Genomic DNA, 15,012 nt, shown 5'->3' with positions numbered 1-15,012 from the left:
AGCAAAGGATTACCCAAAAAAAAAAAAGGAAAAAGAAAAAAAAGGTCATCAAGACGATTGGCTTTTGACTATGCATGAAAATCAAAGATGGTGCAGAAACTAATATGCCTCTTCGGCTATTCAAAGAATGGCTTCTCCAGAACATGCAATTTGCAAATTTTTATTTTATTTTAATCATGTTTTGTCAATCAATAGTTACCGAAGTTGCTTTCTTGTGTAAGTGGAGCAAAAAAAACATGGCTAGTGAACAAACTGAAAAGTTCAATATACATGATATTGAAGAGATTAATTTACATCGAAAGGACATTAAGGCCGTCTTTTTTCTTTTTGGGGGGGTTGGTCGAAGTTCATTTTAGTACTTGGAAAGAGGCAAATTTCACGAGCCGATGTTGACTTTTTGAGTATACCATAAAGCTCATTAGGGTTCAAGTCATTGTCTAGCTTACGTGGATTGGAGTAATCTCGTATTAAACAACAGATCGGGGTGTGAAGTGATATAAGATGGATTCCGAATACGATGTTTGCTACATTTTAGGAAGAATCTTGAGGAGATTAGTGACCGCGGAACGACTAGAACCGCTCTTCTTCCCACTTAAAATTGATTAGAAAGCGTAGGGTGGGTAGAGCAAAATAGATGTTGTTAGAGAAATGCTTTCAGTTGATGGTTAGAATATATGAAAGCGGGGACAAGAAAAGTCCCGAGGTAGATAGACAATAATGATTTGGGGCTATTGAGGTCGTCTCTTTCCTCATCCCTTTTATGCTCATGGCTTGAGCATTTTCTTATTTCTTCCATTCTTCACCCTCGTCCACTTCTGGTTCTTAGTCCTCCTCTTCTTCTTCTTCTGCCCCGTGGGAGTAAAGCCTTCCCCATTCGTGTCGGGCTTTCCAATCTCGGGTTGACAATCCTCGCAGAACCAAAGATCGTTCCCATGGAAAACCACGGTCTCTAGGCAATAGCTGAAAAATAGATAAAAAAAAAATGAGGCCGACATTCCAAATTTTTAACAGCGAGCATTCTCTTGCATGCATGCATACGAGGATGCACATGTATCATTATGTGATGTAATTATAGAGGGTGTGAGGGGCGAACTTACCGGTGGACAGCGTATTCCTTACAATCGTTACAATAGATCAAAGTCTCCTCAAAACTAGTATCTCCGCATTGGAGGCGCACAATCGCCCGCACGAACATAAAATCGGGGTAGACCTCAAACCTTATTTGGATTTTTAGGCATTTAAAAATGTACGGCCTTTAAAACCGATTAAGCCAATTCTCACAAAATGGAAACCAAAATTGTGATGGTTGTGAAAAACAGCGATAAGGAGTGAACCTTTACGAGAAATTAGCGACAAAAAGTCTAGGACGGCTAGAGTATGCGTACCATTTCCTTCGCTGGATTCGGTGCCACAAACGTAGAATCCCCATCCCGGCCGTGGCAGGGGGGGTACTCGCCGCGCTCGACGGCTCGGTCTTGTTCGATGAGAGAATCCATCATGTCCTTCCTTTCTTTCACGAAGCACTTAAGAATGAGAGAAAAATAACCGAGACTAACTTCGTTTTTGCGCTCCAAAACTGACTTCCTTCCCATCCAATTTATATTGCGAGATTTGGGGGAGGCCCTCCCGGCTCTACTGCCTCTATTTGGGGGAGGCCCCCCCCGGCCGGGGCTCTGCAGCACCCGTGGGGGTGCTGCGGAGGGGCGGGGCCCCTCCCCCCCACGGGTCTGCAGAGCCGCGGCGGGGGGCCGCGTGGGGGGTCCTCCAAATATAGGCTGAGAGAGAGAGAGAGAGAGAGAGAGAGAGAGAGAGAGAGAGAGAGAGGTCATGTCACTTCAAATTTGAGAGAGAGTGAAAGGGAGAGGTCATGGTAGTTCCCAAAGCACAGAGCCGAGTACTTGGTTGGGGGGGCCTCCCCCAACCAAGTACGTTGCAATGCCAATAATGGCACCGCATGAACAAAAATAAAGAAAGAAAAGCGAGACGTTGCAGTGCCAATAATAGCACTGCAGCGCCTATGGAAGGCCTCCCCTACACCTTATTGTGTGCGGACGTAGCTTCAGTTGCGTCTGCACACCTGGGCGTTGCAGCGCCATTCACGGGTTTGATTAATTCAGTTTGAATTATTCTCTTTTTTGCATTTGAAAAGTCCATGATGCCCAAGTTTTTTGGCTCCATAAGAGGTGGGAAGGGATACTCCGACGACGTGTATATGTGCAATTACATGTAGTAATTATATGTGCACAAAGTAGGAAACTATTGGCCGTAGATTAATTAAGTAATTATATGTACACATAAATGATGAAATATCGCGCAATTGAGATATTGTAATGTCACAAAAAAAATTACACATGTAATATAAAAATCAACTAAAAAAATGAACGTAATAAATATGATCGTTGAACGGTATTATAACATTACAAAAGTGTCATCAAACTATTCTACATAATTGACACAACTGTCATCTAATCCCGGGCCGATCTGTGCGCACATGTTTGTCTGTTGTGCCCTGATTTCCCGCAGTTCGTGCAATGGTTACGCGAATCACTACTGCTCGGGGTTCTCTAGTCCATCTCATTACGTATCCGAGATGCACGAGGCCTTCCTTTCTTCCTAATACGCCTTGGATCCGGAACTAATGGCAACTCATTAGCTTTATCCCGATAGTCATGATGCCCTAACGGATGAAACATGTACCGATAGCACTAAAGGGTTTTGTCCAACGTATAGCATTCATCTACGAACCCAGTGTAATCAATTGCATGTAGTTGGCATACTGCAATTACGTGGGAACAAGGAATTTTCAACTGTTCAAATTTCCCACATGTGCATGTTCGCTCGTGTAGATGCACTTTGTATTTGTTGCCCCCGGATCCTCTAGTTCTATCACGTGCAGTTTTCACTTCGTAAATCCCTCTTTCGCAGTCGAAACATCTTACCCGATGCCTCTTTGCCTTTTCGCTATTTTTGTGGAGCGTTTCACCCGCAATTTGCGTAAATTGCCATTGGTTGGCCTTCTGCATCGTGTACATCGTTCTCCTCGTGTCAAAATAATGAGACAACCGGTAGAACATCTTTTCCACCATAGCTGTTATTGGCAAACCACAAACGGGTTTCAGCATCCCGTTAACCGATTCAACCAAATTTGTGGTCATCGACCCATATCTCTTCCCTCCATCATAAGCCTTTGTCCATTTCTCCCTTGGAATCTGATCACACCATTCAGCTGTGAGTTGATCGACCTCCCTAATTCGGCTCATGATGAAATCGAACTTCCGTCATTGATTCGCGTAAGCTGCACATTACAACAATAATTAATACAGTACATTATAATAAAATTTTTTAAAAATTTTTGAGGTGGGAATTCACGAAATTCAACGTTTACCTGCCATTTGAACATGTTTTATCCCGTCGGCATTTTTGAAATATTTTTTGTAGTTGCTGACAATATGAAGAATGCAATATCTATGGTGGGCATGTGGAGGACGCCACCGTGTTGTTTGCATTGCTTGTTGAATCCCGATATGTCCGTCTGATATCACACAAATATCATCCCTTCTGGTGACATATCTCCGCAACATATTCATAAACCACCGCCGATTGTCAACATTTTCCCTATCAACCACAGCAAATGCCAATGGGAAATTATGATTATTCCCATCAAGTGAGGCCGCACAAAGGAGCGTTCTTCGGTATTTTCCATACAAGAAAGTACCGTCGACAAATATAACAGGCCGACAACATTTGAAACCTTCAATTGTTTGCCCGAAAGTCCAAAACATGCGGTCGAAAACCGTGCGGCTCTCATCCTCAGCCATGCGATCTTTGATCACGAAATGAGAACCTGGATTCTCTTTCATCATTGCGTTCATGTACCTCCTCAACCTACCATATGACTCATCCCATCCTCCAAATTCTTTGGCAATCGCCAATTGTTTGGCCTTCTAGATTTTACGGTAAGTAGGTTGGAAGTTAAGCTTATCTTGAATCTCCGCCATGATTGCCTTGATTTTGATATCCGGTTGGGTGGAGACCATTTGTTGGATGAAGCTGCATATGTACATTTGATCGAGGTGCGGATGATCTGCAGATGCATGTATATTACTGCATGTATGTGGGCCATTATACTTACTTATTTTCCAAAACATGCCACCAACTTTTGTGATCGCGTGGAGCCTTCAAATGCATGGTCCATTCGGATTACCACACTTGATGACATATTCTCTCTTCTTCGTGGTATCATAGCAAAACCTATGATTTCTTCTGATTGAGTACTCTTTGGCGGCTAGCAGTACCGCATCCCGTGATGGGAAAATCTGCCCAATAGCAAATTCTTTCAACGGATCAAATACCGTACCGCCCGGCTTTGCTCTTGTATCATCTTGCATCATATCAAAGTCGATCTCCGAATAGGGCGGTGGATGTACCAATGGCTGAATGGGGTTACTATACTGCGTGTTATAGTAACTCTCCATATTGTCAGATTCAACGACTTCGGCATCACTATCATCACTGTCCATCCAACTATCATTGTCTTCATCGCTAACCTCATCATGGTCATTATCATCATTATCACCATCATCATCATTATTATCGTTATTATCATCGGACTCACCCGGTCGATTACGCACATCATCTTCTTCTTCCGCTTCTTCTGCTCCTTCTTGTTCTTCTTCTTCTTCACAAACATTGGACCCTTCCCCCGTATGGTAATCATGTATCACCTGGTGTTCATCTACAATGACATAAAACACTATAAACCCCATTCCAGAAGTCCGATTGGCAAACCGCTGGATCATCCGAACGATATTATCATCACGCACGTCCATTATATCATACACGACAAACCCTTGTGTGACATTTGGGTATCTATAGATGATGCTATGAATGTACTGGTTTCCGGTAATATTCAACGCGCTCTCAATCGTAGCACGTATCGCATCTAATGTCCATATGTTTGCAAACTCGAACCAGGTAGATTCTCCTTTTTGGTAATCATTTCCATAATCTTTTTGCACTATTCTGCCTCCCCAATGCACAATCGCAATAGATGTAGACGCCATTCCGTTAAACAAATTATAAATTATTTGACGGGTACATTTTACGAAACATTAGAACAAGCAATATATCAAATGAAAAAAACATTCCGCTAAAGAAATGTTTCCAAAAATAAAATTCAATAAATTTTAAATGTTGCAATTATTTCACATATAAATAACAACCCAAAAAATAAATCGATACTTACGAAACTCTAGAAAAAAGGTACAACGAATTAACCTCAAACTATCGATGGAGAGCACGTGCCGAATGAATATTTCTTAAATGCCAAGAGAATGCACCGAGCAACAAGGTTGGCTTTGCACCAAATCACAACTTCTGGAAAACAAAATTTCAAAAATTAATTTCAATATAACGCATATATTAATAACAAATATAAAAAACACACACCGTAATATACACTTACCGAAGCAACGGAGAGTGCAACAATTTCTGAGCCTAAGGCAATTGAGAGGTTTTTGTGTGAAATAGAGGGAATGCGAGAGTTGGAACACGAGAGAGGGAGAGTGCGAGAGTGATATGAGAATGCGAGAGTGAGAGGGAGGGGGGCTTCAATCGTACTTTAAACACAGCCAAAGAGAGGCCGTAGCACCCGTGAATGTGCTTGAGCGCGAATAATGGCATAGTAATAATAGAGGGTGGGGGCACCCCCTCCTACGGATGGCGCCGAGGGGGGGGCCTCCCCGAGAGTGCAGTGCCATTTGGCGCCGTAGGAGAGGGGCCCCCTCCACCGCAAAGCCACGGGCATTGCAGCGCCCTCCCCCCCTCGCGCGACGCCGCAGTGCCATAATGGCGCTGCAGAGATAGGGGGCTCCCCTAGGCTGCAGCATGGTGCTGCAGCCGTAGGGAAGGGGTTGCCCCCCACCCCCTAATCTTGCAGCGTCATTATTGGCGCCGCAAGCCGTAGGAGGGAGGGGGCTACCCCTTCACATGAGCTGCAATGCCAATAATGGTACTGCGCCCGTGGGAGGCCTCTGCGGCGCCTTCACGGGCGATGCGAAAGCCTCCCACGCTCTACTTTTTAAGTAGAATCGAAAGCGCTCTTATTCCTCATCATCGGTTATCTTCCTTGCATTGCTTACTCAACTCTTGTGCTCTTCCTCGATCACTCACTAAAGTTACGAATTTTTGTCATTCTTCTCAATTCCGTTGATATGGCACGGAGGAGTCACATTCAGCCCGGGCCCGAGGTTGATTCACTACTTAGGGGGCAGGCCGGACACGGATCACAAGCTTTATGGGACGCCGAGATAATTGCGGAATTTAGCATGTTAACTGTCATTAATTCGGCTCATTATGAAAATTGTCACTAATAGTTCATGTGACAATTTTTCAGATACCCGCAACTGCAGTTCTTAGATGTCAACGAGCGGCGCAACACGTAGGTGAACTTGATCCGCAAATTGTCCCTTATCTGCAAGATTCGGGATTTTACGGTGTTTATAAAATGGGGTTTGTCCAGCTTGATTGGCATTTGATTACAGCATTGGTTGAGCGATGGAGGCCCGAGACCCATACCTTTCATATGCCGGAAGGTGAAGTTACGATCATGCTGCAGGACATTGCGATGATTACGGGGCTTCCTATCGAGGGACTTGCGATTCATGGCCCTACCGATTGGAATTGGGGCGCTCTCTGTGATCAATCGCTTGGTGCTCAGCCAGCTCAATCGCGCGGCACACAAATAAATTTAAGATGGTTAAGTGAAAACTTTCATTATCTTCCGTAAGATGCCGATGAGGTCATCGTACTATATCATGCTAGGGCATTCATTCTCGGCCTAATTGGAGGATATATTTTCGCGGACAAATCAGGTGCTCGAGTTAGTTTACTATTTCTCCCATTATTAGCGAACATCGAGGCCCCTACACAGTACAGTTGAGGTTCAGAAGCACTAGCGGGGTTGTATCGAGAGCTATGCCGTACAACCGATCCAAACGCGAGGCAAATGGGCGGTGCCCTACATGTACTCCAGATTTGGGCGTGGGAGCGTTTCAAATGTGTCTCCCCCAGTCCGACTTCCGCTGCTCCTTTCCCATATGCACCTTTCGGTAGTCGGTATGTCATGTATTGCCTTTTTTCATTTCGTGCGTCATTAATTGTTTTGCAGCGCGTATAGTACATGAAATCTAAAGTTTTATGTTTCTGCAGCTGGAGTCGAGGCCGAACTACAACCGACGTCCCCACGCATACTGTGACACATCTGCGCTACCAATTTGATCGAATGGGGACCGATGATGTAAGTAATGATAGCAACGAGTGGGTTCAATATAATGTTAATCTTTAAATTTAGCTTTGGTGTAATTTGATATATTTCATTACGATAACAGATTATTTAGGAGCCGTATGACGAAATTGAAGAAGATGTACCAGATTAATGCTTTCACGGACAAAACTATTGGAGGGCAAAAGTCCCACTCATCCGTCACTGGATAGTTGAGTGGCACTATCCGGACCGTGTACTTCAACAGTTTCGGTTGCGGCAGCCAATACCTAAGAATCCTCACGATCATAGTGGCTTGCATGGTCTTGATAACACGCCACCCAAGATTGATTGGGAGAATAAGCACGGACGGTGGATCGATTTGTGGAACAAACGTGCCGAACGTATAGTGCGGGGTAGACATTCAACGGAAACACTCCACTTTCATTCCGGATATATGGAGTGGTTCCGTCGACATACAAGGAAGTGGATTTCTGTTGCGGGAGCTGCAATGGGTTCAACGGTTCGTGCATTTTAATTTCAATTTATTTCACTACTTATTTTAAGTAACATAAATTATTGATATATTGATAACTTTTGTTAATTTTGATATCATTACTAGAGTGACGGTGTCGAACGGATCGTTCATATCATGGATTCGGTCGGTCCATCTCCTCGAGCTTGGGAAGAAGTGAGGACGATAGCTAGGGCAATGTTATATGCCCGGAATGAGGAGCGGCGGCTAACAATGATGCCAGCACCTTAACCAGCAACTACGGCAACACCCGTTGGGCCGGACGAGGAGGATGACCCCCCGAAACCTGTTCACCCGACCCGGAGAAATTCTCGAGCTCATACATATGATGATGTCGTCCCGTATTCCATGGAATATCATACAACGGATTTCGCTCCCGAGTTCACTCCGGGGTTCAGCCAGCATTTCGATGCGGGGTTTACCCGGTTCGCCGGAACATTTGATGATCAACATCCGCAGACTCCGGCTAGTTCTCCTTCGAAATATGGACCCGATTTCTCTCATTCTTATCCAGTCCCTCATACAGAAGGGTATGACATATTTTCACAAGATATGCCTTCGTCATCGAGACATCCTACTCGGTCGGATCCTCGTTCTCGTCGATATGACACTAGGCCTCCCGATCAACGGAGACAACCTCATTGCGGAACATGAGGTCATGTAGGAAGACGACATCGTTAGTACATGTAATTGCAATTAACTTGTTATCTATTATGAAGATTTCGTGTTTTTGTATATCTTATGCAATTATATGTCGTGTTTCCACACGTATCCATTTTTATTTATTTGAAGAAAACACCAAAAAAATAAAAAAAAAAAAAAAAAAAAACCACGAAAACGGTGCCCATGGTAACATAAATACGTAATTTTTTTGTTCATCACTAAAACCTTAAAAATTGAGCTACCACCAAAAACCGTAAACCCTGTGCATCAAAAGGGGATGGTGGAAGAAAAGCATTAGATGGAGCAATTTTAAAACACTAATCTCCATTCAAGAAGATCATATAATTATTCAAGAAGATCATATGATTATTGGAGAAGCTACTTTTCTACGTTTCTCCCCAATTTAAACACACGTCAGAAGTTTTCCAACAGGCAAATTTCATGTTCACTTTTACCCCGGCAAAAGTACACTTTTAGTGTCATAGTTGTGTATGAAGATTAATTTAGTGCAAAAAATTTCAAACGGATTACTTTAATACTAAGTCGGAGACAAAAGGATCGATTTGGTACCTTCGGCAAAAAATTTTTGGTGAAAATTAATACGTGGCTTGAGCATTTTCTCCTTTTGAATTTCATCCAAAAGGAGCTTTTAGTGATCAAGTCAGTAAATCTTGTGGAAAATTATGTGAATTCTGTCATCAGATTGTCTCGCGATGAATTGTGAGGACTATAAAGAAGTGAGAGTATTTTAGTGACTCAAGTGTAGTTGTAATTTTCGTTTTGTCGCTTGATTAATGGTGAATCATGTGCTGCTCCTCATGGAGTATGTGTCGCCAATCGGATTGCGTAAATCCAGTGTCCGATATATTTTCTTGTTTGTTTATTATTGTGTTCGATTGCTTTTTTTTTTTTTTTTTCTTTTTTTGAAACAACCGTATGAATAGCTTCAAATTAACTTGATCAGCGGAAAAAGAAATGAACTCTCATTTTTGCAGAGATATTATCAGTCCGTATTTCCATTAAAGTAGTATATATATATATATATAGGGGGTCAACCCTCAAAAGATTCTATGCATGTTTCTATCCAAGATGAAATCACCGATCCAACTACCCCGGCGAAGTCAAATTCCTATTTTGTTTCCCAATCAATGTTCGAGATAATTTTGATGAAATGTCCCGATACAATTTATCCTTAAAAAAAAAATATGAATCCGGTCGGTTCATTCTCTCATAATTATTCCAAAAAGAGCTAAAGACAACATATCGTGCAGATACATATATGAGCTCAACTTGCATCTTTCGAGCAACTTCATAGGATGAATGCTTTGACCAATGAAAATAATAAATTAAAAAAATCAATCGATCCCTTAAAAAAAAAAAATAATGCCTACTCATATAGACACTAGTAGATGATAGTTCAAAGTAACTTACAAAATGCATAGAGAGTGTACAGATATACTAATTATGTTTGAGAGTGACCACGGAATTCTTTTGTCTGTTAAAATTTACAACCCTAGAGCAAAGAGGAAAAATCCTTAGCCAGAAAGTTACAACCGTCAAGTTACGCCGCACCATCTTGTGTCCAGTGCTTCTTGTGAATTGGTATCACAATTTGCATACAAACAATTTTGACTCATCATCAATATATTTGCAAGTAACGCTCTCTTACATTTGATTCAACGATAACAATTGCAGCTAGCCATTTCAAGTACGCGAAATACGGGGTTGACGCTCTGGACCGGGAGAAACTCACATACAGCTACAGCTGGATTGAGGGCGACGCCCTGATGAACATATTAGAGAAGATCTCATACGACATCAAGATCGAGGCCAACCCCGAGGGAGGGTCCATATGCAAGAACAGGAGCAAGTACTACGCCACTGGTAACATTCAGTTCACCGAGGAGCAAATCAACGAAGGCAAGGAGAAGGTCTTGGGCTTGTTCAATGCTCTTGAGGGTTATCTCTAGGCCAACCGTAATGCTTGCTAAGAATGTCGGACGTATGAGGTGATCACCGTCTATTACCACAAGATTGTCGATCTTATGATGATGTCTCTCCTAAAGGGTGTGTGTCTCTTCATGGTTGTTCATTTTTAATCTTGGGTTTATGTTCGGATTAAGGAGCCTCGGGCCCGCCCTGTAGCAAGTCTCCGAGATCGTTACGTTGTTTTGAGTATTTTGAGAATGGTGTGATGTCAAAAAATAAATACGAAGGAAATCCTCTTTCTATTTTCTTAGTATGCGCGTAATTTATTATTCCTTAATTTGATACGTGAAAACTAAGGAGGGAAAATGTCAACCGTCAGAAAGCAACATGCTCTTTATTTCTAAAATAATTGGTGTCCGCACTATCATTATTTGGATAGTATATGACACCTCGGCTAACAATTTATTCTACAAAAGAATAAATCGTTAAGTACTTAGCTTATAAAGAACTGGCTAGGTGTTTGAGGTCCCGTATGCTCGATACTTAAAACTCCAATTCGTTTGCACCTTCTTAATTACAATGTACTGAATAATCGATATCAATTTTGTGATCAACCCAATTTGCCTACTTAATTATGATTAATACATACTCTTCCAACAACTCTGTCATTTGGATCAAATGAAATTAGCGCATGCCATGCGAAGTCAATCCAATTATAGACAATATGAAAATGATAGGGGTGTAGTGTTGTACATTTTACAATCTAATTCGTCCACAATTTGTAAAATGAAAACCCATTGACCATTTAGACGATGCCTTTTTCTTCCCCAAACCTTGACCGCTTTCATGTGTTAGATAAATTATTTCCTAATCATTCACTCTATAATACAAGTCCTATTTCTACCATTGAACGAATCCAAATATATAATTATTTATGATTTGTTTTATTTCGCGAAGCCGGTCGGCACTAATATCGTCGAGCGGCAGTCCGTTCGACACTATAAGTGCCGACCGGACTTTGACCGCCATTCCCCCGGCCGATCGGCGGTGTGGATGCCGAGCGGAGTGTCGCTCGGCACTATGACTGCCGAGCGACACCTGATTTGGTAAATAAAAAAAGTCAACCCCTGATTTGGTAATTATTTTGTTTTTTACACCTGGTTTGGAAAAAAGCCCCGAGCTTCAGGACTCTCCCTATCTTCTCCTCGACGATATCCACAAAAAAATTGTTTCTTGATAGCACAATGGATATTCCATAATCCTGCAAAACAGCATCTTAGTTATCTGTCATCGGTTTACTTCATAGCCAAGAGGCCAGAATGAAGATGATATGAAGGATTTATACGAAGAAAATAGCGCGCAACTCATAGTAGGCAGACTGATACCGATAGCGAAACTCACTGGGAGGATAAAAGTGGAGAGACCATTTTTTGTGGAGAGTGTGTACTTGGACTCGGGAACGGACGCGTGCAATATACAGGTGAGCGACTGCCACTGATTGACGCTCAACGAGTCGCCCACAAATAGTATCTTCTTCTCCTTCATCCTCCTCAGGAAATCCTGGCCACTGAACCTGTATCACATCATCAAATACGAATCACTTGCCCCCCTGAAGAAGTTACAGAATCCAACCACTCCGAATTTTCGTGATCACCAAAAGAGTTGTGACTTTAAAATCCAATACAGTTTTATTTCCCTGAACAGAGAATTTTGTGAACAACGATAAAAGAAATGGACAGAGAGTTCAAGTTTGCGACGTGTACTCGGGTAATGCGCAAGCACCAGGCTTCCACCTGTAATGCAGATAGAATTTATCGCTCCGTCCATTCCCCTGTCAATTAAACTGTTCCTGGATGAACGGGCATGTCGAGGTGTTGCATAGAGGGTATGATGTGTCATCATACACCCAACTCCCTTGGAATAGATCAAAATCACCAAGATATTCATTTCGCTCTCCCTTAGCAATGCCATTGGCTTGGAGAAGACCCGAAACAAACAGAACAGCATACACCGAGCTGATCCGACTTTTGAGCCCCATATTTTTCGGCAAGAGCACGAGAGTGCATACTGGATCGAGATGATTGGACCCCAGTAGGTTGCGAGACAATTTATATGAAAAATGTTAATCACATGGAGTTTGCCATGTTTTTTTTTCTGAAACTTACCTATCCTCCACGTCAGGGACACTATGTCAAGGGTTTTGAGTGTCATCTCAGAAGGATAAGAGTGCACGATTGTTCTTTAGTTCAGTTCTCAAAACTTAGGTCAATCGTTTTTTCGTTCAGGGTTCTTCTGTTTAGTCCTCCAAGGCCTCAAATATAATTTCGTCGAATTGTCTCAATAATATAAACCCTGGAAACAGATTCGCAAACCTTCACAGTACTTACGGAAAAAAAGGGAATGATCTGTTATTCATTTGCTTATGTTGGATGAGCTTTTCTTGTGGCTGGGTCTATCGGGGTCGGTCTGCTGTCTGAGAGTTTCATTAGGAGAAAAATAAGATTACCATGCATCACTTTGGGGGTGCAATGCGAAGAGGCAACCAATCCGACAAAAACCTTTGCTTTATTATCTCCTAGTTCAAATTTCTCATTATGAATGGGACCCCAAAATGAGCTTATGTTTGTTAAAGAATGAGATTGTAAAGGATCTCGTTCCAAGTATCTGGAACACCTGCTAAGCACCAGTGGCTACAATCCATCGCCATTCTCCCTCCAAGGCCATATATGGAAGGATGTCCATCTTTACGCAGCAGCGACAAATTCGTTATGTCTAGTAACACCACAGGCTTCTTGATCTTACTCAGTACACCCTTCAAGACCGCCACAGCTGGTGGCAAGCCCCCTGGATAAGTCGAGCCAGGCACCGGCTGCTTCTGGCCTAGGCAACTCTTCGCGCTCGGTTCCCCCCACAGAGTGCCACTGATACATTAAAACATACATGAATTAGAAGAATTACGATACACATTGGATATTTAACAACTTTCACAGGATCATTCCAAATGGTTTTCAGGTTAAGTACTTGTAATGAGAGGGAGAAATTCCTTGGAAGAAAACTTTAGACTTGGCTGGGTCGATGTTGGCTTCGACCCACCCAGCCCACGTTTTTAGTGCCTTCTCGAAAGCGACCATACGATCCATGTCTTTGTAAATCTGCTTACCTTCTTGTATATAATCCCACCTGAGCCAACAACAAAGCAAATGAAAACATTTAGTCCAATTTTTCCCATATAGATCTGATGTTAAGACGATCGTCCTCCAAACGAAACGACACTATTGTTAATCGTGTAGAGACGCACGGTTGACTGGGCCCTCGGCGGTTCCACTAGTGCCAGGTATTGAAGATGAGCATATCAATCCCCATCCACAGTTTGCCTCCTTGGATCGAGTCGAGCTTCAGGACCCGTCCGACTGGTTCTCGCACCACATCCACTAGGAACACATTGAGATCGAGCATCACTTTAACCCCATAGTCCTGCAAAAGCACGAATCATGCCCCGGACAACTTTGTATCTCAATACAAGCACTGAAAGAGCAACTTTGTATCTTATTCAGAATGCTGCATCAGCGCAGGATGTTACGCTTTCAATGCGACACAAGATACAAAAAGTGCAATTACAGCTAAAAAGTTACAAAACGCACGAGTATCAGTGATTTCACGCCTTTTTCGAGCGACTTTTCGGGAGTAATGGAAAGGACTATCAATTTGCAGCTTTGCAGGCACAGAAATCTAACTTTTTAGAACACTAACAAGCGAAAGATGGGGTAAGAGGACCAAATGGTCGGCCAAACAAATGACCAAAAGCTACTGACATTCGCTCTGGATTCATGTTTGGATGAGCCAGATCAAATTTTAAATAGAATCTCCCACGAAAGCTACTCCTTTTTAAGTTTATATAGTTCTGAATCAGCTCAACTTTTCTCTGGTTTTTAGCAGACATTGGAATAGTCAATGGAATGTCAGCAAATGAACAACTGCTGCACATGGCAAGGTCTAAAATAACACTGCAGGGAGGAAAACATGGTCATGTAGATGGGAGACAATGAGATCTGAAGACCCCAAAACAAAAGGTTAATTCATGTGATCACTGAGATCCCAATCAGATTCCTGGTAAGAGATCCTGCAAATAAGATCTGTGCTACCTCTCATGTCACATAATGTGATTCAAATCTAATCTTAATTTGATCGAAAGCGGAAGAACGAAAGTGATGAGAACACATACCGTGAAGGCGAAGGTGGAGACGTCGCCTTGTCTCGTGATGTTGTACTTGGTGTTGGGCACCGCCGGGTGAAGCATGCACGTGAATCCCCCACAAACATGATCGTCTTCCCCCTCATCCTCTCTAGAAAGACCCGGCCATCGAACCTGCGAAATCGACAACCGAACCAATGAATTATCCCCTCCTCAAAATGGAATACGATCCCGAACCACAAGTTATAAATGGCGATCAAATTGTTCATTCAAAGGAGCTATTCCAATAGTAAACTGTGCACGATGCCCCACTTATAGTGTGTAATGTACTGTTAATCGTTCGAATTTGTTATGAAACTTATTAGATGGTGACTTCTTAATCAAAGTAATATTGCACATTTAATATTTAATTGTTTGAATTTGATGAAGTAC

General features: G+C 42.5%; 2 protein-coding genes and 1 pseudogene across 2 annotated transcripts in view; all 3 read right to left on the bottom strand.

The window, feature by feature from the left end:
* LOC115733887 overlaps positions 1 to 15,012 on the bottom strand; it is a 117,993-nt pseudogene that overhangs the window by 51,151 nt on the left and 51,830 nt on the right.
* Positions 1 to 15,012, bottom strand: part of LOC115731555 (protein trichome birefringence-like 41) — a 72,103-nt gene that overhangs the window by 55,718 nt on the left and 1,373 nt on the right. The window lies entirely within an intron of this gene.
* On the bottom strand, positions 12,953 to 14,694 carry LOC125313725 (protein trichome birefringence-like 41). The gene is made up of 4 exons (XM_048273631.1): positions 14,611 to 14,694; positions 13,687 to 13,862; positions 13,410 to 13,568; positions 12,953 to 13,309 (listed from the first exon to the last, which is right to left on the bottom strand). The coding sequence occupies exons 3-4, from the start codon at positions 13,526 to 13,528 to the stop codon at positions 13,015 to 13,017; spliced, it is 414 nt and encodes a 137-aa protein (XP_048129588.1). The 5' UTR covers positions 13,529 to 13,568; positions 13,687 to 13,862; positions 14,611 to 14,694; the 3' UTR covers positions 12,953 to 13,014.

The sequence above is a fragment of the Rhodamnia argentea genome, chromosome 2, assembly GCF_020921035.1.
Source record: "Rhodamnia argentea isolate NSW1041297 chromosome 2, ASM2092103v1, whole genome shotgun sequence".
Taxonomy (NCBI): domain Eukaryota; kingdom Viridiplantae; phylum Streptophyta; class Magnoliopsida; order Myrtales; family Myrtaceae; genus Rhodamnia; species Rhodamnia argentea.
This window is presented reverse-complemented; position numbering and strand designations above follow the sequence as displayed.

Bases quoted from the DNA above. Each gene is read 5' to 3' on its own strand.
- LOC125313725 (XM_048273631.1), bottom strand. From the start codon at position 13,528: ATGGATCGTATGGTCGCTTTCGAGAAGGCACTAAAAACGTGGGCTGGG. The intron at 13,310-13,409 runs GTACTTAACCTG...TTAATGTATCAG, and splicing joins ATTTCTCCCTCTCATTACAA to TGGCACTCTGTGGGGGGAAC.